General features: G+C 38.5%; 1 protein-coding gene across 1 annotated transcript in view; it reads left to right on the top strand.

The window, feature by feature from the left end:
* Positions 1-10,440, top strand: part of CFAP54 (cilia and flagella associated protein 54) — a 301,384-nt gene extending 290,944 nt beyond the window's left edge. Inside the window, exons 67-68 of the mRNA XM_012814149.2 lie at positions 8,098-8,230; positions 10,234-10,440. Of these exons, the coding sequence (XP_012669603.2) occupies positions 8,098-8,230; positions 10,234-10,241 (141 nt within the window). The 3' untranslated portion in view covers positions 10,242-10,440. The remainder of the gene's footprint in view (positions 1-8,097; positions 8,231-10,233) is intronic.
* The last annotated feature ends 13,295 nt before the right edge of the window (positions 10,441-23,735 follow it).

Genomic DNA, 23,735 nt, shown 5'->3' with positions numbered 1-23,735 from the left:
AGTTGGGTGCTGTTTCTGTTAGTTTGGAGAAAATAATGTCTACTATTGCTGATGTTGGTACTTTTTTTTTTTAATCCTATAAAATCCAGTGCAACCAAATACATCTAGTTCCTTCTCATCTGGAACTTCTACTAGATAGGCCACCAGTCATTTGTGATATTGATTCTTATGTAAGCTAGTATCATATTATCCTTTCTACTTTGAAATGCATGTTTTTCCCTAGTCTAGAAAAAAATTCAATAAATCATTAACTTCAGAGAAAGGTGATGTATTAAGAAGAGATAAAATACATGGTAGAGAAACTTAGTACATGAAAATGCTGGATGAAAACACTATGTGCTTTCTTATTTGAAGCTGTTACATTTCATTTTTCATGGCTCTTGCTCTTGGTGATTTAAGGTTTTTGAAAGGAGGCAAAGTTAGATTCATCCCTATCACAAAGCTCGAAATTGTTCAGCATCCCGCTTACCAATTACAAGAATAGAAAACCTAATTGAATAGGGAAATTTGGTATCCCCCTTCTGTTGGTCTTTGAACACTTAGAGTTAGTGAAGAGGCGCAGACACTGCTGAGAGAGGGAAGAAGAGGTCCCAGAGAAGGTGCTCAGTACAAACTCATTGGATTGAGAGGAATCAGAGACACTTGGAAGATGATATGATTTTTCCTTTTCATCGAGGAAAATTGTTGAAACAACAGAACACAAGTAATACAAGTCTTTATTACAATAGAATCTAGCTTTCATGCAGAAACTCACATAACAGAGAGCATTGTCAAAATAACTTGTAACTTACGGCTTTCAAAACTTTCCCAAACAGGTTTAAATCCAGGCCAGATTTTAATGAGCCCCTTCCATGTGTCCCCATTTGATTAACTTTCTTTCTCTTTTTCTCACTATTTCAGACTTTGATTCTCTCTAGGCAGGCAAGATCATCATCATTTTTTTTGCAGTGCTCCTTTAAAGCATATTCAGTCTGCTACCTGCCACGCTGTTTTCTCTCTCTCTCTTTCCAAAGCCCTTCCCGACCTGAGAGAAGGGAGCTGGATTCCTTAGTAATTTATCCTCAGCAATTTGGACTCAAAGCTATTTACAAAAACAAAAGCAAAAATAAAAACCTTCTCCTTCCCTAGAACCATCCATCAAACACTGAAGCTGCAGAAGCACAGGTGTGCAGAGAGCCACTGAGCCTGTGGGAGGAGCTGTAGTCTGAGTCAGGTGGGGGGGGCAGATTGCAGGGAGCAGGGACATTTCATGGACAGCCTTGGACTTGCTTGGGGTTGACCCACTTGGTGGGAAGGATTTCAGAGCATAGTTGGGTGCTGGGGAGAGGCCATGCAGCAGGTGGTTAAGGATGTGTTCTGAGCAGCCAGCTCTCTTGGGCGTGGATCCTGACCCTGACACTAATTAGCTGAGGGGGCCGGGCACGAGGGCTCACACCTATAATCCTAGCAGTCTGGGAGGCTGAAGCAGGTGGACTGCTTGAGCTCAGGAATTCCACACCAGCCAGAGAAAGTGTGAGACCCCATCTCTACTAAAAATAGGGGGAAAAAAGTAGCCGGACATTGTGGTGAGCACCTGTAATCCCAGCTACTAGAGAGGCTGAGACAAGAGGATCACATGAGGCCAAGAGTTTGAGGTTGCAGTGAGCTATGATGCCACAACACTATCCAGGGTGACGGAGTGAGACTCTGTCTCAGTAAACAAACAAACAAACACTAACTAGCTGAGGAACCTGGTGCAAATCCCTTAAAGTCTTCAGTTCTCATGGGTGTGTTTATTTTGTAAAAAAGTCATGTGGGTTCACTTTAACTGTTCAGGTAAATCAAGATTATACAGAAACAGGTCAAGAAATATTGCTAAAGAAATACTTTAAAGGGTGGTGCTTGTGGCTCAAAGGAGTAGGGGGCTGGCCCCATATACTGGAGGTGGCGGGTTCAAACCTGGCCCTGCCCAAAAACTGCAAAAAAAAAAAAAAAAAGAAGAAGAAATACTTTACCTTTTAATGTTATTATTTTATTTGAAATCTTACAAATTTTATTTTATTTTTAAAAATCTTGAACTTGGCTGGGCATGGTGGCTCATGCCTACAATCCTAGCACTCTGAGAGGCTGAGGCAGGTGCATCACCTGAGCTCACAGGTTCAAGACCAGTCTGAGCCAGAGTGAGACCCCAGCTCTAAAAAATAGCTGGGCATTGTGATGGGTGCCTGTAGTCCCAGCTACTTGGAAGGCTGAGGCAAAAGGATCACCTGAACCCAAGAGTATGGGGTTGCTGGGGGCTAAGATGCCACAGTACTCTACCAAGGGTGACCAAGTAAGACTCTATCTCAAATAAATAAATAAATAAATATCTGGAACTCTCTGGAGAGAAGATATAATTCTGACTTCTTGAAGCACATTTACTTTCTCTTAACTATTTATTACAATGATGTGCTTTAGCTAGGGGATAAATTTAGTATTTTTACCTAACTTAACATTTAAAAAACTAGCCTTCATGATTTTGATGTAGTGGCTTTTTTCTTTATTTTAATATTTAATGAGATGTTTGTTTCATAAATTACCCTTACCACGTTTAGGTGGCTTCCTAATTCTAATTATCTTTCTAATTCAAGAAGAAGTTTTAGGGCAAATAATGCTCAATATCTCTTCTGTGAATCAGGATTATTTTGAAAGTTTTAGCTATTGCAATAAGGCAAGAGAACAAATCAGTAACATAAATATTAAGAAATAACAGACCAAATTATGTTTATTTATAAATGATATAATTGTGAAACCAACACTCAAAAATTTTTAGAAATTATTAGAACAAGGAGAATGTGATAAAGTGGCTGGATATAAAAATCAAAACCCTATTTTTTCTAGGGATGCTAATGTACAGTGGATTTTTTTTTTTTGAGACAACATTTCACTCTGTTTGCCCCAGGCTAGAGTACCCTGGCGTCAGCCTAGCTCACGGCAACCTTAGGGCATCCTCCTGCCTTAGCCTTACAAGTAGCTGGGACTACAGGTGTGGGCCAGAATGCCCTGCTACTTTCTTTTCTTTTTCATAGAGATGGGGTCTTGCATTGCTCAGGCTGGTCTGTTCTGAACTCCCGAGCTCAGCCTGCCTCAGCCTCCAGGAGCTGTGGGATTAGGTGTGAGCCACTGCACCCAGCCCTAAAGTGGAAATTTTTAAAACTCCACTTACCATAGTGGCAGAATTCTAAAATGTCTAGAAATAAATTTAATAAAAATAGCAAAGAATATAAGTAAAAACAGGGATGCAATTTTGGTAGCAGACAATTTTACACCACCATTCGTTAATTAAACTTTCCCCTTTGCCCTGAATTGAATGTGATGAATTGAAAGGCCAATTAATCACATGTGAGTGCTACCCTATGGGAGTTCTTATCCAGTGAAATAAATGAAGAATCCCCCCCAAAGGGCATAAATCTGTAAAAGGAAAAAATAAAACTCTCATTATTTATAGTCATGGAAAATTCAAAATAGTCTTCAGAACTAGAATGAATTGAACTAGAATTTGGTAGTTGCTATGTATACTGTCCATGCAAATTAAATTTTATCTCTTTATAGTAGAAGCAACAATTTGAAATAAAAATGTTTTAAAAGTTATCATTTGCAAGTATCAGAAAATGTACATTGATGTACAAAGGACTTAGGATAGCTAAGACCATCTAGAGAAAGGAAACGCTGATGGATTTAAACTTCTAGCTATCAACTCTTATTAAAGAGCTACAGGTACACAACGTGAGATGGAAGTAAGTATACAGATAAATGGAGGTGGAGAAGAAAGAGAGACTCTATTGTATAAATATATAAATAGAGTCCAGAAAAAGATCCATATATCTGCATTCCCATGATTTATGACAAAAGTGACTATTCAGCACAGTGAGGAAGGAATAGTCTTTGCAGTAAGTGAGCTGGGTCAATTGGAAATCTAAAAATAATGCACTTCGATCCTTGCCTCACAGAATATACAAAATCAATTCCAAATTGATGGTTGAAACAAATGTGGAGAGTAAAATAATAAAGCTTCTAGAGGAGATCATGAGAGAATATCTTCATGACCTTGGTGGTGGCAAAGATATCATAAATAGGATCCTCTTTAGAAAGCGTCAGTCATAAAAAAAAAAAAAAAAAGGTTGATGTATTGGGCTGAACTCTAAGATTCCATTAAGTGGTTAAAATAACAAGTCAAGGAGTGGGAGAAAATGTTTATATATAACCCAAGAAAGGATTGGTTTCTAGACTATATTAAGAATTCTTATATATATCAATGAGAAAAAGACAACTCAGTATTGGACTAAAGACTTGCACTGCAACCAAGTGTTATTAGTTTTGTCAGGAAAATGACATTAAAAATAAAAAGTGATATGTTGACACATGCACGCAAAAAACATCAGAATGACCAAAATTTTAAGCTGAAATTGTCAGCTTGTGAAGATATGGAATAATTGGAGCCCGCACACTTTGCTAGTCGGGGTATAAGGTAGAAAACTGTTTGGTATAGTCAGCTTGAAGATGCATCTACACATACCCAGTGGCCCAGCAGATTCCACTGTTATGTCTATGCCTAACAGGAATGTGTACCTATGTGCACGAAAAATATGCTTATTCATAATACCAAAACTTTGAAGTAACTTAAATGGCTATCAACTACAAAAATGAATGAGTTGTGATACATCCATACAACGAAAGCTGTGCCTCCGTTGAAATGAACAAACCCTTGCTACATTCAACGACATGGATGGATGTCAAGAATATAATGTTGAGCAAAAAAGCCAGACACAAAAGAATTCATACTGGCTTAGCGCATGTCGCTCAGTGGCTCGGGCGCCAGCCACATACAGTGGAGCTGGTGGGTTCGAATCCAGCCCGGGCCCACCAACCAATAATGACAACTACAACCAAAAAATAGGCGGGCATTGTGGCAGGCGCCTGTGTTCCCGGTTGTTTGGAGGCTGAGGCAAGAGAATCACTTAAGCTCAAGAGTTTGAGGTTGCTGTGAGCTGTGACGCCACAGCACTCTACCCAGGGCAACTGCTTGAGACTCTGTCTCAAAAACAAACAAAAAAAGAGTTCATATTGCGTATGGTGTGGTTCTATTTATATACAGTAAAAACAAAAAAATATAAGCATTTGTATGTACATGTCTAGGTATGTGCATATGTGTGTATACACACACACACGTATATACGCCTGACTGGTGACTAGGAGGGAGCACTGGGGAGACTCTACAAATTCTGATTATGTTCCATTTCTTGATCTGAATGATGGTTCCATGAATATTCTCATTTTGAAAAAAAAACACTCAAATTGCATATTAGTGATTTATCCACTTTTTCTGCCTATATGGTATGATTTAATCATAGGCTTACATAGTAAATTGTTCAGCAATAGGAAAATATAGAATTATACATTTCAAATGTAGAATCCTAGTATGAATAGAAATAGCTATTTGAAGTACTTGACTTGTCTGTCCAAGGGTTTAAAATGCCCAGGGTGTTTTGAAAGGTAGAAGTAATAACATAAGGTTGGGTCTTGACATTTTGGGGTAATTTGTGCTCTCCTGAGGACCAACGAGGATTAATAACTCCTGGGTGACAACTGCCTTTATTTTATCTTTCAGATCTGAAGCTTTCACTCGTGGCCTCTATAAATAAACTAAGCAATTAATCTTCATGCTTTGACAAATGACCACTTGTTTTTGGAGGTTCAGAGACAAGGGTCAGAGGCCAAGATGCTCTATTTGTATCTGGTATATAAATTATGCCATGGCGATAACTATAATGTTAAGTAAAAACTAACTTGGCCACTCTGTTTTCTTAAGCCATTTCTACCTTTAACAAAGGAAGACGTTCACAATACGAGAGATGTAACATAAAAGAAAATACAAATATTTTAATACTAATTATTATTTCTTCACATAGTGATTGAAAATATTCTGCTTGGCTCAGTGCCCGTAGCACTTTGGTTACAGCGCCAGCCACATACACCCAGGCTGGCGGGTTTAAACAACAATGACAACTGCAATAACAATAACAAAAAAAACTGGGTGTTATGATGGGTGCCTGTAGTCCCAGCTACTTGGGAGGCTGAGGCAAGAGAATCGCTTAAGCCCAGGAGTTTGAGGTTGCTGTGAGCTGTGATGGCACACACTCTACTGAGGGTGACATAGTGAGACTCTGTCTCAAAAAAAAAAGAAAGAAAGAAAGAAAATCATCTGCTAAAGGGCATTACAATGGATACGAGTTAATTCATCACCATAAAATAGATGGGATGTTTAATGCAATAAAATAACAACGAGATACAAACAAAATAATTGTGGTAAACACGTATGTTTTCAGCATATTAATAAGCCAGTTAATCTTAGCTGTCCAAAATATTTCCCTTTGCTTTCTGAATAAAAAGTAGTAATTAAATAGCAAAGTAACGACAATAATTTGTAACCTTCCATAATATGTTACCTTGGATATAGAGAAACCCTCACTTATTGCTGGTTGAAATATAATTGCCACAATCTATTTGGAAAGTAATTCTACCAATAAATGTTAAAATGTCAAAGGTAAACCACCTTTTGACTAAATAAAACAGCTTTGGGGAATCATTAGTACAGAAATTAAAAGCACTTATACCCAAGGATATGGATATATATATATGGAAGCAGGGACAAAATCTGAGAAACAACCTCTGTGATGAATAATTCAATAAATCAGGATACAGCCAGCCCATGAACTGTTATGTGGCTATGAAATAGGATGTGTTCAATAATGGTAATAATATGTAGCCTTTACTGAGCAATCATTGTGTGTGAGGCGCTGTTCTAAGTGCTTTGTGTATGTAAACTTATTTAATCCTTGTAACAACAAGGTGATATAGGAGCTATTATTGTCTCTATTTTATGGATGAAGAAATTAAAGTTCAAGCAGATCAAATATTTCACCTGGCCACACAGCTGGTATGTGGCGAGGTCTGACTGCGGAGTGCACCCTCTTCACCTCCAGGTGGTTATTCTGCCTCCCTGAATTCTTTAAGGAGGGATTTCTCTTAATAATAGAAACTTGATGATTCCATTTTTTTTTAAAGCAGAAGAAAGCCATAAGGAAGAGTACTTCCCAATCTGTAAACATTGATTGCATCAGGATGAATCAAAAAAGGAGAATATTATAAATTTTTATTTATTCCTCACTTTATTGTTTCAAGTTATAAAAAGCACTTGAATGCTTTGTCATTTTTTTTTTTAGTCAAGTAAAATGAATAAAAGTTAACAAAATCAGCCTCCAAATGTGATATTCATATTTGGGTTCATTATCCTTCTGGAAAATAAAGGGTATGAATGGTTCATTTAACAAATAGACAAGAAATTAATAAAAACTTGTCCTCTTTTTTTTTTAACCAGGATTCAGACCCACAAGACTAATTCACTGTGGTCCTTCTACTTGGCTTTTGCTCATTCATCTTAAAAAGCATTTATCTTGATCGGCCTGAAGTGGGTCCCCAGTAAACATTTGCTTTCTTTCCTTCATTTTTTTTTTCTCTCCTCCCTGCCTTTCCCCCAATCAAATAAAGAATGCTCTGCCTGCAAAAAGCAATCTTTATTTTCCATTTTTCATCTTGCTCGGAGCGACTTTGGCTGCACTAGCTCTTGGTCGTGGTAACCTGGTGCTTCATTCAGGTGGAGTGATCTCCAAACATAATTTGCTGTTGCTTCCCCTGTCACTGTGGCAGGACTGTGTACTCAAAATGAGGGAGGAGGGGTGTTTTCCCAACCGACCAATCTGTTATAAAGGAAAGCATTTCATTGGAGCAGGGTTGAAAAAGTCCCACACTTGGACCCATGTGTAATGAGTATATAAATACAACTAGTCCCCATTTCTAGAAGCATTTTCTGTTTTCTAGACTAATCTATCAATCTCAAGAGGATGTAGAATGATATACTTATGGGCTATTTCAGCAGTGTGGAGATATGGAACTCCGTGCCTTACTAAAGCATAGAAGTTAACTAGCTTTCATATGAAGTTTATATTTGCGTATTTTGAGAACTTAGTCAACAGTTTAAAATGCTGCATTGCGTGTTAACACTTTTTTGCCTTTTCTCAGGTCCCATTTGACATCTCCCTTCCATCTATATTAAATCTTGAGAGACTCTTTGACCTTGCTAATGGCTGTATTGTATCAGATGGAAGCCTTTTCAACTGGATGGTGTCCCTTATTCCCGAACCTCCTTTATCTGGTAACCCTAGCAAGGATTTAATTGTTATCGTTTCTCTCGGTTTGAAATACGTTTCTGGTACTGTCCTTTTATAACAGCCAAAATAAGACAGTTCTTACACAAGCTAAAATTTCTTTTAAAACTATAATTTCAAAGAATGTTTTAGGTTGTATTTGAATTAAATGACAATGCTATTGTTTATTAAAGCTATCTTACAGAACTCCTCATAGAAATGAATTTGCCCACAGTTGTTCCCGTGATTACGGTAGTTTATTGCTATCTACATTGTCTTTAGATAGGTCCTTGCAGCAACATTGGATTAAACCAGTGGTTCTCAACTGGGAAGGATTTTGCCCTGAGGTGACAGCTGAGGATGCCTGGAGACAGTTTGGGTTGTTATGGCTGGTGGAGAGCACTAGTGGGTAGAGGCCAGGGGTCTTGCTAAACATGCTACAATGAACGGGGCAGCTCCCCTCAACAGCGAACATTCTAGCTCAAAATGTCCATGGGCCAGTGTGGAGAAACCCTGGATTAAACCTTAATATGTGGCAAGTTCACTGGGTGCCTTGGCTCACACCTGTGATTCTAGCAGTCTGGGAGGCTGAGGTGAGTGGATCTCCTGAGCTCAGGAGTTCAAGACCAGCCTGAGCAAGAGCGAGATTCTGTCTCTAAAAAAGTAGCCAGATATCGTGGTGGGCTCCTGTAGTCTCAGCTACTTGGGAGGAGACAAGAGAATCGCTTACGCCCAAGAGTATGAGGTTGCTTTGAGCTACCATGCCATGGCACTCTACCAAGGGCAACAAAGTGAGACTCTGTCTCAAAAAACAAAACAAACAAAACAAAACGTGGCAAGTTCAACTTTGGAAGTTTTTCTATATGGCTTGGGAAGAAATCTGTAGCAAAGTGTGACTTCTGTATTTTATACCTCCTGGAGGCCACAGTGCTTAGACTTTTAGAGCACCATCTTTGGAATTATATACACCTGGGTTTGGATAGTCACTTCACCACTTGCTAGCTTTGCTACTTCAGGGAATTAAATGTTTAAGCTTTTATTTCCTCATTTGTAGAATGGGAATATAATGTAGGGAGACTTCCCTACTTTAACCAGCCTCTCAAGTGGATTTAATCACAGACCGGACCAGACCTGCACCACACGTACATATCAGTGCAGTAGGCCTCCTTCCTTATGTTGACCACCGCTGCATGTTGACCAGTTTGTTACAGTACCTTGGGAGGGCATCTTACAGAGGCTCTACTGTATTAATATTTATCTCATAGGAGTGTGTAGTATTAAGCAAGTTGAAGTAATAAGGTGCTTAGCACAATGCCTGATATAGTAATAGAGTGCTAGGAGCTCATTTCCCTACCAAACTAGAAGAGGACCTTGAATTTCTGGCTCATACTGTCCAATATCTAACAATGGCACCCATGAGTGCTTCCCAAGTGTGGTCTGGGAATGGATACTCACGGCAAATAAGGGTGATGATGATAATAATAACAAAAACGTGTTTTTTTATAGCTAAATGGGTTTAATGTTTACTCTTTATTCTGAGATTATGGGTCTCCTCCTCCCTACTGGTGTTAAACAGCCCTTTATTTTTATGAAGCAACAGTAATAGTAGGGGATAACTGGAATTGTTAAAATAGTCTCAGTTTATAATAAAAGGGAAGAAAAGCAGCCCTTACATGGTTCCTAACTTTTAAAATGTAGACATCCATGAAGTTCCAAAGTCTGAGAAAAACCAAACGGGAATTATCCTAGAATACTGCATAAAGGAGTCTTTAGCATAACATTTATGGATAAGAATAATTTTGGTATTTGAAAATTTGCTCCAAAAATTTGCTAGAAGGGAGGACGTTATGGGAGGACAGAGGCATAAAAATGAATACGCAGGGCATATGTGCAAAGGACCTGCCCCCTGCCTGTCTGGAGTACGCGCAGTTGTAACGGAAAATAAACTGTAAGAACTGACTAGAAGGAAGAGTCTGGGCTTAAATCAGTGGATGCTATGGTACCTTTCCAGGTGACTGAGGAGAAGAGGGACAAGTTCCTGCCACTGAGAGACATTTAATAAATCCTGGGAACAAATGACGGCCAGGCCTCCAGGGAAGATGAGCCTGTGGGATATAATGGAAGAGAAACCAACAAAAGGCAAGAGGATTGAACAAGAAAGAGCAAAGAACAAATATCTCCTGGCTAATTCAGAGGAGAAACAGCCTTGCCCGATGACTGTACCCTCTTATGAAATAAAGTTTAGTTCAAACAGAAAAGCCGTTTGCGTGGTGGCAGCTGACTCCTTCGTAAGTGAAGGCTTCCAGGATTTTTGGCCTGGGGCTGGGATTTAAAAATTTCTTTGCTGAGTGGGAGAACACTTCGAAGGATTTATGTTTTTCAGTATTTGACGTTTTACTTATTATGCAAAGTTTGGCCATGGAGGCCAGAAAGGAGCAACAAATTACCTATACATTTAATACAGGTGTGGTTCAACCTAATATTAAATTTCCCACGAATGTGTATTCCCATCTTCTATTCTTGGTTGCTGTTAAGTTTCTGTTAATTAGATGCTTTTAGTTTTTCTTTATTTTAAATATTAATAAATGTAAATGCATGTACTATTTTTATAGAACCCTAGTGCAAGGCCTGACACACAGTAGAGGTCTGTAATATTTGTTGAATGAACAGATGGATGGGCAGATATAACCCAGGCAAGATGGCACTGTGGAGTTCAGAAAGAGAGAGGCAGGGCATTGCCAGCCTTCCACCACCTCACCCATGCCCTGTCGGAAACTGCATTAGTGAGTGCATCCCAGGCATGATTTCTCTCTGTTTTCCAAGAGTTACGACCACAATGCACATGGTATTAACGACCCCAAGTTACAGGTGAGGAAACAGAAGCAGAAGACAATTAAGTAACTTGTTCAATGATCACAGTCAGGGGTAGAGCCAGGATTTAAATCCTACTGCAGAATCTGAGCTGTTTATTGCTATGCTGGCTTCCCCTGCCATTCTACCCACTCCATGGCTCTGGGAAATTGAGAAGTCAAGGAAGAAGACGTAGTTAATCTTCCAGATAAAACTGGACCACCTGTCACCTGCTCCAGGAGCAGGTTTTCATGCATAACTTGCAGAATAGAAGGTTTGGGGGTGGGGGTCGCTAGTGTTATCTGTGCCAACAGAATATATTGGTTTCCTCTGGGAAGGGCAGGTCTCTTCCGACTGCAGCAGATAATGTAACATTTTGGCACATTTTTAACTTTTTTTTACAGATGCTGTTATTTGGGGGTGTTGTTTTGCCTGAGAGAAACACTGTCTAAAACTGCACCAGACCACACAGTAACAGTTTCCCCATTTTAAGCTATCATTCCAGAAATTCCTCCTGTCTTCTAAAATAGAAGCAACGCTCACTAGCTAAAGCTGTAACTTTCTGTGCAAGGCAGTACGAAAATGATGATGAACTGGGCTTAAGTACAAACCAAAAGAAAATATGGAATCTACCAAGATGAAAGATATGTTTATTTCCAGAAATGTCTTTCAGGACTTTTTTTAAGACCAAAATTACACAATTTGCAGCTGCTTTTTTTTTTAAATGCAGTATACGGTATCTGCAAATGCTTTATAGCAGACACCTGTGATGCTTCCTATTTGTTTTAATTATAACGGGGAATGACAGGAAGCAAACTGAAAGGGAGAGAAGGGAAACAGACAAAAGGGGAGGGAAGCTCAGGAAGGGAGAGGAGGGGCAGAGTGCCCCCGGCTAAGGGAGGGGTAATTAAAGCCCTGTGTACCACCTGCCAGCTGTTGGGAGGCTTAAATGCAGTGGCCTTGGTTTATTTCATGTGTAGGCGCTTCACACGTTCCACCAGCCCAGCTGACCTGCATCCCTCACTGAATTGCAGGGGAAAAATGGTGAATTTCTGGAGAGTGCTGGAAACCTGGTTTCTGCCTCTCCTCTGCATTGCCCTTCCTTCCCCTTCCAGCCAACATCATGGGAATCCCTCCAACCCAGTTCAAATGATTTTGCAAAGGCTGTCTGCCTCCCGGGCCTCCTAGAGCCCCTTCCAGGTGCCCTGCTCCTTGGCCTCTGTTAAAGGTGCCCTTTGGCACATAGTTTCATGTTGCTGCATTTTCTTTGCACAGCCTTATTATAACCTTAGCTCGAGGGTGTTGTAAGCGTGTTGAGCCTGCCTCACATTCCCATGAGTTTCACTCAGTTTGAGACTGGGTACCGTGTTTTTCCTAATGTATCTTGGAAAATACAGGGTGTCCATAAAGCCTGGAATCTTAAGAGCACTATACACAATGTCATCAAGGACGTCTGTAATCCATAAAACAGGTAAAAAGCATTATTTATTCATTTAATATTATCTATGTGTGCATAGGAGTGAACAAGCCTCTAACTATGGGTTGGGGGGAAAGAGTAGACCCAGAAGTCAACTGCTTAACTCCTCCTTGCCATTTGCTCGTATTTGAAATGCCTATGGTATACTCCACAAAAGGAATTTCCACGTGTGTACTAAACGCTTGTGCAAAAATGATCACTGATGCATTGGTTATAATAGCAAAAAAATTAAAACCTACTAAATATCCCTCGGGTGGAGAATGGACAAATGAATAATGGTGTGTTCATACGAGAGGATATTATATGAAAGTTATGACTAAATCATAGAATTTTAAACAATATCCCTAAATGAATTGATAATAGAGACCGATCAATCTGGATTCACATCAAAAGCAAGTCAAGCAAAAGAAAAAAGTGTTGCAGAAGGATCTGTAGGGAGATATTATTTATATAAAGTTTAAAAATGGGCACTATGACATAGTATTTATGGATATACACATATACTCTAAAAAAGGTAAGCATTAATAATTGATACCATATTCGGACTTGTGGTCCCTCTCAGATGAAAGAGGGAGGAGAATGAGCTATAAGAAGAATGTCAGAGCGGTTTCATTTTTTCTTTCATAAGCTGAATGCTTTTTATATTAGTCTCTACTTTTCTGGCATACATGATAATATTTTTCATAAATTAAAAACAAACCCTTTGTTTGCTTTTTTTTTTTTTTTTTTTGGCTGCCAACTTTTGCCTGATCATGGGTTAGCTATCAATAAAAAATGATTAAATGTGAGCTATGATTCTGCTTATTATATAACTTAGCTAAGTAGTTCATATCTGGTTTCATTATTTTAAGTTTTAATAACAACTAAAAATCATTTGAAACTAATGTTCAACTTTATACGTATGCCCAATTTTAGAAGACTCAATCTAAGAAAATATTAATTTTTAATATAAGATAGTAGAGCCTTAATACATGTCTAATTAAACTGAGGCAGGTTCCCTGTGCAATTGCTATCGATTGTTAAGTTCCATCCTTGTATGTTAAATTATTTGATTTTCCAAAATTAGATCTATGCAGAACTTTTTACAATTAGGTGTAGCCTGTCATCCAAAATGAGGTTCACTTGTAAAATCCATCTACCAGCCATAATTTCAATGTTTTAAAAAATATATTAAGAAGTTTCTCTTTGCCAAAGATTCATTTCCTATTTTTGCTTTCCACTTCAGGAAAGACATATAAATTGCAACTTTGACGCTGAAATTTCCATGGCAACAGAAATTTTTGTCATAAACACAGGCATGATTAAGAACACTTTAGTGACAGCATTTTTCTTCATAATTAAATTCATTAGTTTAAAAGCTGGGTTAAGAAGCATAGGAATTTTTATTACAACAAGTATGTTTTCAACTGGATTTTTGGAGACAGTTCGAAATTAATTACAAATGACTTTCTTTTGCTCATGTTTTATGTCTAAGGTAACATTTATACACTTTGCATTTCATAGTTTAGAATGAAACAGGTCTAAAACCAGATTCTGCCCAACTGCAGACCACCCTGAACCCTTCTATTACATTGTCCATGATATGAGAACTCACTAGATTTCTAAGAACTAGAAATCTAGTTTCACAACTTTCCTAATTTAATTCTCCCCCACAAGATTCTCAAGAATTGCTTGGACTGATTTTTTTTTCTCATTATAAAAGCAGTTCAGGACTAATGTATAGAATTTGCAAAATATCAAAAGGTACAGAGTAGAAAGAAGGTTACCCAGAAGTAGACCACTATAAAATAACCTATGTTCATATCTAAATGTATTTTCTATAGCCTATCTAATTATCTCCCCTAATAGCCAAGAAAAAGAAAAAGTTCAGAGTGAAAAGTATGGAGATTTGAGACAACTGTTTATATTCCCTAAGTGTAGCATAGATGGGCCTTTGCAGAGCTTATTGGCTAGAAAAATGCTCAAGTTGGGAGTGTTTAGACCTGGTGGTTTGGAGGAAATGCTGTTAGAATTATCAGGATGTAATTGGATCCAAAGGAATTGTCCAGAGTTTTTCTGGTTATAAAGTATATGGTAATGATCCAGAAAAGAAAAAAGAATTACATCTTCATTTTGTCCTTTGGAGACTGGTCATTTAATCTCTTTTTCACAGATACATTAGTATTTCCCTGACAAACTTAGCTCATCCATTCAAGCATACATTTCTCCATTTGATAGATTTTATGCATTAGTCTGCCTCTGTTCCCTGGCAAAAATGTCCTTTCTTCCTCTTTTATCTGGAAAAAAAAATTATCACTATATGCCAAGGACTGTCACACAAGTAATGACACTTATGCAGTTACATCTGATCTGTCAATCCCATTACTGAATATCTATCTGAAGGAAATGAAATCACTATGTCAAAGAGATACCCACATGCCTGTGTTCATTGCAGCACTATTCACAATAGTCAAGATATGGAACCACCTAAGTGTCCATCAATGGATGAATGGATATAGAAAACACACACACACAGGAATGTTGTTTAACCTTTAAAAAGAAGGAAATCTGTCATTTGCCCCAAACAGGGGAACCTGGAGGACATTATGCTAACTGCAAAAAGCCCGGCATCAGAAAGACAAATATTGCATGATCTCACTTACACATGGAATCGTAAAAAGCTGGACCCAGAGAAGCACAGAGTGGAATTGCGGTTACCAGGGCTGGGGAAAAGGCACACTGGGGAGATGTTGGTCAAAGGATACAAAATTTCAAGTAGATGGAAGAGGTAAGTCCAAGAAAGGTGTTACACAGCTTGGTGGCGATAGTTAGCAATGTGTCATACTCTTGAAAATTGCTAAAAGAGTAGATCTGAAGTGTTCTCACCACAAAAAACAAGTGAGAAAATGCATATGCTAATTAGGTCAAGCTAGCTATTCCACAGTGTACAGAGATTTCAAAATAGCATGTTTGTACGTGATAAGTAAATTTTTATTTGTCACTTAAAGGAAAATAAAAAGGACTCCCTGGATCTTCATTCCAGATGGAGCTGAGGGCTCTCCTCTACTATGAAGCCTGTCCTACCTGCTCCCTCCGGTCACCTCCATGTGACACACGCATCCTCACTCCGTTCTGCACATGCCGATTTGCATATCTTTCCACTCCCTGAGGACAGGGGTCCAGGTATGCAGATTTCAAAGAAGCACATGAACTTCCATTCCCACTGTGTACAGATGTTTTCCATTCAACTTAGTTTTGTTTTTCTTTGATGGCTACCAAAGCCGACCATTTTCACATTGTTTGTTGGCCCGTTACATTTTTTTTTTTTCTATGTCATGCCTCTGCAGGATATTCATGTAGATTTTTTGCTTGTATATCTATCAGGATATTAACTATCATCATATATTTTGTGAAATTATTTTTTTCGGGAGGATTCTCATTCGCATCACAATTTTTACTCATGGCTCAATGCTTTTTAAATTGTGGCAGTCAAATCTAGGCCATTTGGTTATTTATATTCAAACATGCTCAAAAAGAAATCTAAGGTAACTTATAAATATGCATTCAAAACAAGGATAAGATTAATTAAAGCCAGATATGAAAAATTAGGCAAAGAAAACGAAGATAAAAAAAGTAAGACAGAGCCAAGAATTGAGCAAATTAATTAATTAATCATATCTTTTTTTATGAGGCAGAGTCTTGCTTTGTCACACAAGACAGAGTGCTATGGCATCAGCCTAACTCACAGTAACCTCAAACTTCTATGCTCAAGTGATCCTCCTGCCTCAGCCTCCCAAGTCATTTTTTTTTGAAGATGCCATTATATCCTTTCCAATTACTAGGGTTTAGCCACAGATTTAGTTGTATGCTTTCCTGCAGCACTTTAGACAAGCTAATACAATGTTTATTTTATTATATATATATATATATATATATATATATAGAGATAGAGCCTCAGGCTATTGCCCTGGGTAGAGTGCTGTGATGTCACAGCTCATAGCAACCTCAAACTCCTGAGCCTAAGCAATTCTCTTGCCTCAGCCTCTGGAGTAGCTGGGACTACAGACATCTGTCACAATGCCTGGCTATTTTTTGCTTGTAGTTGTCATTGTTTGGCAGGCCCAGGCCAGATTTGAACCCACCAACTCTGGTGTATGTGGCTGGCACCTTAGCTGCTTGAGCTACAGGAGCCACCCACAATGTTTATTTTATTTTATTTTTTGAGACAGAGTTTTACTTTGTCGTCCTCAGTAGAGTACCGGGGCATCATAGCTCACAGCAACCTCAAACTCTTGAGCTCAAGTGATCCTCTTACCTTAGCCTCCCAAATAGCTGTGACTACAGGCACCTGCCACAACACCCAGCTATTTTTAGAGATGGCATCTCACTCTTGTTCAGGCTGGTCTCAAAATCCTGACCTCAAGCAACTCACTTGCCTTGGCCTCCCAGAGTGCTAGGATTATAGGCATGAGCCACCAGACCCAGTCTAAATACAGTGTTTTCAAATATCAACAGTGCTGTAAGGGAAAAACAGACCACATACCTAGGAGGTACTGTGGTATTCCTTAATTAGTGGTACCAATTTCAGAAAATAATTTCTCCTATGAGTTCTCATGATAATATATTGTAAATAAACTTACTTCAACATCAGCCTACAGTAAAAGGCAACACATTTTATAGGTCATTTTAAGGATTGTAGACTTTTCTTTCAAGAATTTGTCACTTTTATTTTTGAAAAACAGTATTTCTTTGTGACTAGTTAGTTTAAAACAATTTGGGGAGCATGTAGCAGGCAGGGATATCAAGGAAGGAAATATTTTTCTCCATCTCAAAAATGGTTTAATTTTTGTATGAGGAAAAAACACTTCATTGTGGCTTTTCTTCTAGAATAATTTCACTGGTTAAAAATATTTTTCAAACATATTGGGGGTGGTGTGGAAAAACACTCCAAAATGGCAAGTTTTCAAGACTTCAAAGCCTGCTGCTTTGAACTGCGTGAAGTAAGCTGGTTTACCAATCTTGACGCTGCATTCAGAATGAACACAGTCACAACTGGTCCTTGAGCAATCCAGGCAGCCACAAGTACACACTCTGCTTGAGGTGCTAGAAGTCAGATTCTAACGTGAATTCTGCCGGGGCTGAGTACAAATGAAAATACTATTTTTTGTGAACATTTTCTGGATTTCTGATAGAGGGCAAATTTTTCTGACACAACAATATTTTTAGCTGATTAGGGGTTATAATTTTAATAGAGTAATAGATTCATAAGTTCAAAGGAACTGTAAAGGCTAATTCAGTTCTCTATATTACAAATTTAAATCCTTTCCAAAGTGTCTCCATCAAGGAACAGCCAGCCTATGCTTGAATTGCAGGAGACTGTGGTTGTTAAGAGAGCCAGCTATGACGTCAGACTGTCTGGGATGAGTCCTGGCTTTCCCGTTTACCACATGCATGAACTTGGGCAAGTTTCTCGACCTTCTTGTGCTTCAGTTTTCTCTTCTGCAAATTTGGGGTAGATAAAGCACCTCAGCAATGACTGGCACATCCTTGATGGTCAATCCCTAAGGTAGGTCTTAGCATTAGTACATTATCCGGGAAAGTAAGTTTCTGCCTAGAAGAAGCAAAGGGTTTTTTGTTTCTTTGTTTGTTTATTTGTTTTGTTTTTTTAAAAGTAATGACAGGAGTTAATTTCTGGTGATGGCAGAGTAACTTTTATTAACTACCATTTGCCAATAATACGGTTAAGCTCTGGACCAAAATAAAACAGTGCAAATAATTATAAAATCAGAATTAGGACAATTGTTTGAAGTCCCGTGGGAATGACTAAAACTAGGCAGAAACTAGAGGAACCATGATCCTTGAAATACGGAAACAAACTAGGTAAGATCCACACCTAAATAGCTTTTTCTCTGAGAGTACCTGGGATTAGAGTTCAATTAGGTAGAGACAGAATCAAGACTGAATATTCAGAGGTCAGGGTGTACGTCTGTCAGAGTAGCTAGAAATTAGGGAGGGATATTTCAGAAAAGAGAGAGACAGCGTGGGAGCCCCAAACTGTGTAAAATTCACCTTGAATTGTTGGCTGACTACCAACCTGCACACGTGCTTGCTGAGACTCCAGGGAATCCCCTGGAAAGCAATAGCTGGGAGGCTGAAAGAACCGCACAGAGATGATAGCAGATGCTTGGGGAGGGAGAGACACGTTTTGGAATTCAAATCCAGTCAAGTAAAGGGGACTTAACAAAATTCTTTGTGCTTTTTGTTAAAACCCAACAACTAGAGATGAAGTCTAACAGTAAAACAAAAATAAGCCCACCCTAACAAACCTCCATAAAATGAAAGTGATTTATCAGTAATATAACTGTGTGCTACAACAAAACTCAATGCTCTTCAAAAGAAGACAGCATGTTGCTTACAACATACTGCCCATAATGTACAGTATATAATTAACACTATATATATATAAAAAGGAGCAGGAAAATATGATCCATAATCCAGGGGAAAAAAAAACAAATAGATCCCCAAAAGTCTTAGATGTTAGAATTAACAGTGGAAGACTATCTGTTGGAAAGGATTGATAGGATTGGAAAAGAGATGAAGACTATTAGGAGGGATATGTAAATAGAAAAAGATTACCAAATGGTGGGCAGTGCCTGTGGCTCAGTGAGTAGGGTGCCGGCCCCATATACTGAGAGTGGTGGTTTCGGACCTGGTCCCTGGCCAAACTGTGACAAAAAATAGCCAGGTGTTGTGGTGGGTGCCTCTAGCTCCAGCTACTCAGGAGTCTGAGGCAAGAGAGTTGCCTAAGCTCAAGAGTTGAAGGTTACTGTGAACTGTGACACCATGGCACTCTACCAAGGGCGGCAAAGTGAGACTCTGTCTCTAAAAATAAAAAAGAAAGAAAAAAGATTACCAAATGGAAATCCTAGAACTGAAAAATATATCTGAAATAAAGCATTTATCAAACAAATTTAATGGCAATTTAGGTACCAGAGAAGAAAAACAATTTGTAAACTTTTGCACAGATAGAAATTATCCAAGTGATCACTGGAAGAAAAATTGTTTTAAATTGCAGAGCTATGAAAATCTATATAGCTATACCAAATGTCCTAAGACACATGGAATTTAAGTCTCAGGAAGGAGAGAGAAGACCAATCTTTTTTTTTTAAGAATGGCAATTATTTTTCCAATGTGAATTAAAGTACAAGCCACCCTCAAATTTAGGAAGTTCAATGAACTCTAAGCAGGATTAAGTAAAAAGAAAATTACTCCTAAGCAACTCATAGTCAAACTTCTAAAAATCAAAGATAGAAAAAAAATTTGAATCATACAGAAGTAAAAGACACATTACAAAGTACTAAGGAAAAAGCCGATAAGAATAAAGGCTTACTTCTCATCAGAAACACTAGAGACCAAATGATAATGAAGTGCTTTCTTAAAAGTGAAGAAAGAAAAAAAAAAGACAGCCTATTAGTGTAGAGGACTTATACCAAACTTACATTTAACCATATTATTAATTACATTAAATGTAAATGGGCTAAAAATTCCAGTTAAAAGCAAAGATTATATGCATTTTAAATGAAAGATGCTAACAAGTTGAAAATAAAAAGATCAAGAAGCAGATCCTACAGAAACGCTGAACATAAGAAAGTTGATGTGGCTATATTAACATCAAGGTAGATTTCAAAATATGGATATTGCCAGCAGTAAAATAAACATTTTATAATGTTGAAAACATTAACTCATCAAAATGACATAATGCTAAGTGTGTTTACATCTAGTGTTAGGAAATGTTTATTTTATAAATATCTGGTACAGGATTTCCTTTAAGGAGAGATTTGCCTTGATTAGGATGATGCTTTGTTAATTTTATTGAAGCAGGTAGCCTCTATGAGCCATAAATGTGGACTAGCTTCCTTGCTTCAGAGAAGCAGATAAAATTACTTGAGACAAGGAGAAAGTTATGGTGAGGTGGGTTTCAGGCTTGATTCAGTCCAAAGGTTCACTATCATACCTGGGCTCTAACCCTTGTCTCCACAAATTTCTCAGCCGCCCTTTTCCTTGTGATAGTTCATCTTCAGGTTGGTTTCCCTCATGGAAGCAGCAGCAATGGCCATAACATCCTCACCCAATGTCATGAGTGAGCAAACTTTTTCTGTAAAGGACCAGATAGTAAATATTTTAATCTTTGCATTCCTGTTGCAACTAGTCAATTCTGCCATTATAGTGCAAAAGCAGCCAATTAATAATGTATAAACAAAAGTCATGACCATGTTCCAACAGAACATTTTTATCAATTTGAGTTTCATTTAGCGTTCATATATCTTGAAATGTTACTCTTTTTTGAAATTTTTCTCCAGCCATATAAAAGTGCAAAACCATTCTTAGCTCAGTAACTGAACAAAAACAGGTGATGGACCAGATTTAACCTGTGGGCCATGGTTTGCTGACCCCTGACTTAAAAGCCTAAAAGATTAGCCAGGTATGGTGGGGATCATGCCTATAATCCTAGCATTCTGGGAGGCCAAGGCGGGTGGATCACCTGAGCTCAGGAGTTTGAGACCAGAGCAAGAGCAAGATATTGTCTCTTAAAAAAAAAAAATAGTGAGGTGTTGTGGCAGGCACCTGTATTCCTAGCTATTCGGGAGGCTTGAGGCAAAGAAATTGCTTGAGCCCAAGAGTTTGAGGTTGCTGTGAGCTATGACACCATGACATTCTACCGAAGGCGACAAACTGAGACTCTGTCTCAAAAAATTAAAAAAAAAACTTAAAAGATTGCCTGATCAGAGTTTTAAGAAAAAAAAGTTCTCTCTTTCCTGGCATATATTCTTTTTTCTTTCTTTCTTTCTTTTTTTTGTATAGAGAGAGTTTCACTTTATTGCCCTCAATAGAGTGCCGTGGCATCACACAGCTCACAGCAACCTCCAACTCCTGGACCTAGGTGATTCTCTTGCCACAGCCTCCCAAGTAGCTGGGACTATGGGCACCTGCCACAACGCCCAGCTATTTTTTTGTTGCAGTTTGGCTGGGGCCGGGTTTGAACCCACCACCTTGGTATATGGGGCTGGCACCCTACCCACTTAGCCATAGGCACTGTCCTATCTTTTTTTTTTATTCCATACTCTCACTCAAGATAACTTCATGCTGTAATCATTTGTAGGCCGAAATCCTCCAAATATTTAGCTTCATCCAAGATTGTTCCCCTATTTCTAGATTCCCATAGCTACCTGCCTTCTTGATACCTCCAGTTAGAGGCTTAATACTATTTTAAACCTAACATGATCAAAACCTGCTAGGGAACTGTGCTTCTTTAAAATATGTCCAGCTCCAAGCTGCAGGCAGGGCACACTGGCACACCTGTAGAGTTTGATACTCATGCCAGGGGATGGTGCCTCCAGCTTTCCTTACATTTCCAGCAATGCATATGGTGTGTCAAAAGAGAAAATAACAACAAATTTAGTTATAGATCTAATTGGCTTTCCATTTGCAATTCGTGAACTGGGGACAACCTCCATTCTACAAACTAAAATGAGAGCTCTCAATAGGCAATAACAGAACAATAGGTTTTGTATTGTGGGAACAAAGAAACAGAACAATAGAAAAAGAAAAATCCTGATGGGTTAGTTTTAGGTTACTCCACATTACTTTTTTAAGGGTTAAAACAGAGGAGATTTCCTCTTTACACAGACTCAGGTAGATTGAAATCTCCTCTTTTCAGGAAAAACTGGTTTGCTTTGGATCTGTCTGCTTTAAGTTTCTGTTTAATTATGTGGCATTCAGTGTGAGTGACTCAGTTTTAGGTGGGTCTGGCCTTTGGGGGCCTAGTGCGGAGTGTTTAACAGGTGAAATGAGGATGTGTTCAGATTACTCTTTTTTCCTCCTCTTGGGATGAATAAAATCGAAAATGATTTAAATCAAGAGTGTGACATCAGACTGGGGAATTTTTCAGCAATATCCATCAGTGGGTGGCGCCTGTGGCTCAAAGGAGTAGGGCGCCAGCCCCATATGCCAGAGGTGGAGGATTCAAACCCAACCCGGGCGAAAATAAAAAACCGCAAAAAAAAAAAAAAAAAAAAAAAAGAGCAATATCCATCAGCCTTTGGAAATTTGGTGAAAAGAAATAGTTATGATTCATGTCTTGCTTGCACAGAAGCTCCAGTTTGAAGTTGGCTCCTGCCTAAGGTGACCAGATTTTAACATTGGTAAAGCGGGACACCGTTGATCCAGGGTGGGGCAGAGGAGGGGTGTGTTTCTTAATTAAAAATTTGGTATATATGCAGCAACAAAAATTTTCATAGAACACAAAAATAGTATTGTAATATATATTTTTAATTTCAACGTAAGTACAATTTACAAATATAATACATTAAAAAAAATTATGTATAGGGCGATGCCTGTGGCTCAAAGGAGTAGGGCGCTGGTCCACGTGGGCGACCTTGCCCAGGAGGGGAGTAGGGAGTTTACATTAGCCTTTTCATTTCCAAATGAAGTTACATTAACCTCTTCATTCCCAAATTGAGTTACATTAACCTTTTCAGCAGCCCAAACCACATATTCCCTTCCCTTTGTCCCACCGTTCCCTAGATTGTTGTGCATTCTTTCCAAAAATCAGCACTTTTTTCAAATGCTGCGGGACATGGGACAAATTGTTAAAAACTGGGACTGTCCTGCCAAAAGCGGGACGTCTGGTCACCTTACTTCTGCCCCATCTGGTACCTAAATACTCTGAATATTACTTTGAGGATTTGCCTCCTGCAGTTTCAGAGGTATTTTAGCTCTCAGTGGGGCAGTTTAACTACTCTATCCCCTGTTTACTTCCAGACCTCTTTATCTCCTCAGCTTGCTGTCAGCTTATCCAGCTCATCTATTTCCTTATTGCATTGCTTGTCTTCCCCACCCTCTCTTGTGTTTTGGAAAGAATACGTTTTCAAATAAACTGAGACCACATTTCAAGAAAAATGAGTGTGCATGTGTATTTTAGTTCTTTCTTTATTCAACATGGATTTTTAAAGCCTTGCTATATACTTGACACGGTTCCCAGCTCTGAAAACAACACAAAGATCCATAGGTTGTGGCCCAGCCCTTAAGACGTTTACAGTGTATTGAAGGCAACAGAAAGATAAACAATTCATAATACAACACAGGCAGATGTTAAAATGAAGACTAACCACAATTTTTTTTAGCGACAGAGTCTTACTTTGTTGTCC

The sequence above is a fragment of the Otolemur garnettii genome, unplaced genomic scaffold (genome assembly GCF_000181295.1).
Source record: "Otolemur garnettii isolate 467f Iridium unplaced genomic scaffold, OtoGar3 scaffold00007, whole genome shotgun sequence".
Classification (NCBI taxonomy): Eukaryota; Metazoa; Chordata; class Mammalia; order Primates; family Galagidae; genus Otolemur; species Otolemur garnettii.
The sequence above is the reverse complement of the archived record's forward strand: the minus strand, read 5'-3'. Positions and strand labels throughout refer to the sequence as shown.